The 1,417-nt window shown below is 43.1% G+C and overlaps 1 protein-coding gene across 1 annotated transcript in view; it reads right to left on the reverse strand.

Moving 5' to 3' along the window:
• The window catches only part of ube2z (ubiquitin-conjugating enzyme E2Z), a 9,841-nt gene that overhangs the window by 6,866 nt on the left and 1,558 nt on the right, over positions 1 to 1,417 (reverse strand). The window contains exon 2 of the mRNA XM_032537295.1: positions 1,304 to 1,376. Coding sequence (XP_032393186.1) covers positions 1,304 to 1,376 — 73 coding nt within the window. The remainder of the gene's footprint in view (positions 1 to 1,303; positions 1,377 to 1,417) is intronic.

Consider the following 1,417-nt stretch of genomic DNA (forward strand, 5'->3'; position numbering starts at 1 on the left):
GCGTCAAAGTGTTGCACATGTACCCTGATACTGCCACAACATGCACACAGTATTACATTGTGCCCAATTGTTTTTATTTGTAGTCAAACAAGTAGGTAAGTGATAGCTTGTACATTAGAATTTCAACTGTAAACTGTGATGATAGTTAAACTACAGGACTTGTTGACTCCAATTCCTGGTGGCTAGCTGGCTTTGGCAATCTCATAGTGATTTAGGAATTGAATCTATGGGAGGGACCGACTGAAAACAGACTGTGCACACTGATCTGTGATCTCAGTTTGTTGACCAGGTATTTTCTCAGGTTACAGCCTCAGGTTACAGGTTCTGAACTAGTAGTTACAGCAACGTAGTTATAGAAACAGTCCACTTCTGAACAGTTCTACTAACTACTCTCCCCCAAAACTGGTTTGGTCCTTTGCATTCACACTGGCCAAGTGGCCATAGGAACTGGTAGGGATAAGGGAGTGACACAAGCAACAGTTTCTTTAGCTTGGCCACTTGACTTTAGCGCCATTCAAACCCCTATTTGTGCAAGCTCATTCCATCCATTCTTCTAGTAATTCACGTAGTCAAGTAATTCAAGTATGTTTTGCCAACACAGACGGCATGGCTTTTACAGATGGTGTACTGTGGGGGACTAGGTCACTATTTGGAAAAGGGAAAAGACCCCACCTTGAAGTAGGAGCTGAAAGAGAAACAGGAACTGTGGCCAGAGGAACTTAATAATCCCCAAATTGGTCCAGTGGGAACACAAGAAAAAAAAGGGTCATGGGACATTATGTTGTAGGCACTGCAAAAATCCTTCCAGGTCGGAGAGCGGTTAGTGAGAGATGAAGCCACATTTGATGGAACAGTGTGTGGATTGTACTTTATTCCGTCTGCCTCTGCCGTGTAGCCATTCTCCTGATGTCTTGTCAAAAACCAAACAGCAATAAGCAGATTGTGTGTGTTACGTATCATTAAATATATGTTGTTATTACCATATTATAACCCTGAACTTGAATGGCCTCCACAATCACCAGATCTCAATCCAATAGAAGAATCTTTGGGATGTGGCAGAACAGGAGATGTGCATCATGGATGTGAAGCAGCAAAAATCTGCAGCAACTGCGTGGTGTATCATGTCAAAATGTCTGAGAAATATTTCCAGGACCTTGTTGAAAGGGGGTCCAACACAGAACTAGCAAGGTGTACCTTATGTAGTGGCCAGTGAATGTGTGTATTAAATGTCATTCAGATTTTATCTGGATATCATAAGTAGAAATGGTATCACAGCCTTGTCACAGGGGACCTGGCCTTTTACCTTGGTCATGTCTTGAGGATCAGGCACAACAAACATCCCTGGTGGAGGTTCCTTGTAGATGGACATGATATCCCTGCAGTGACAGATGACAGACAGAAAAAGAAGGGGGGGGGG

Source organism: Etheostoma spectabile, chromosome 15, assembly GCF_008692095.1.
Source record: "Etheostoma spectabile isolate EspeVRDwgs_2016 chromosome 15, UIUC_Espe_1.0, whole genome shotgun sequence".
NCBI lineage: Eukaryota > Metazoa > Chordata > Actinopteri > Perciformes > Percidae > Etheostoma > Etheostoma spectabile.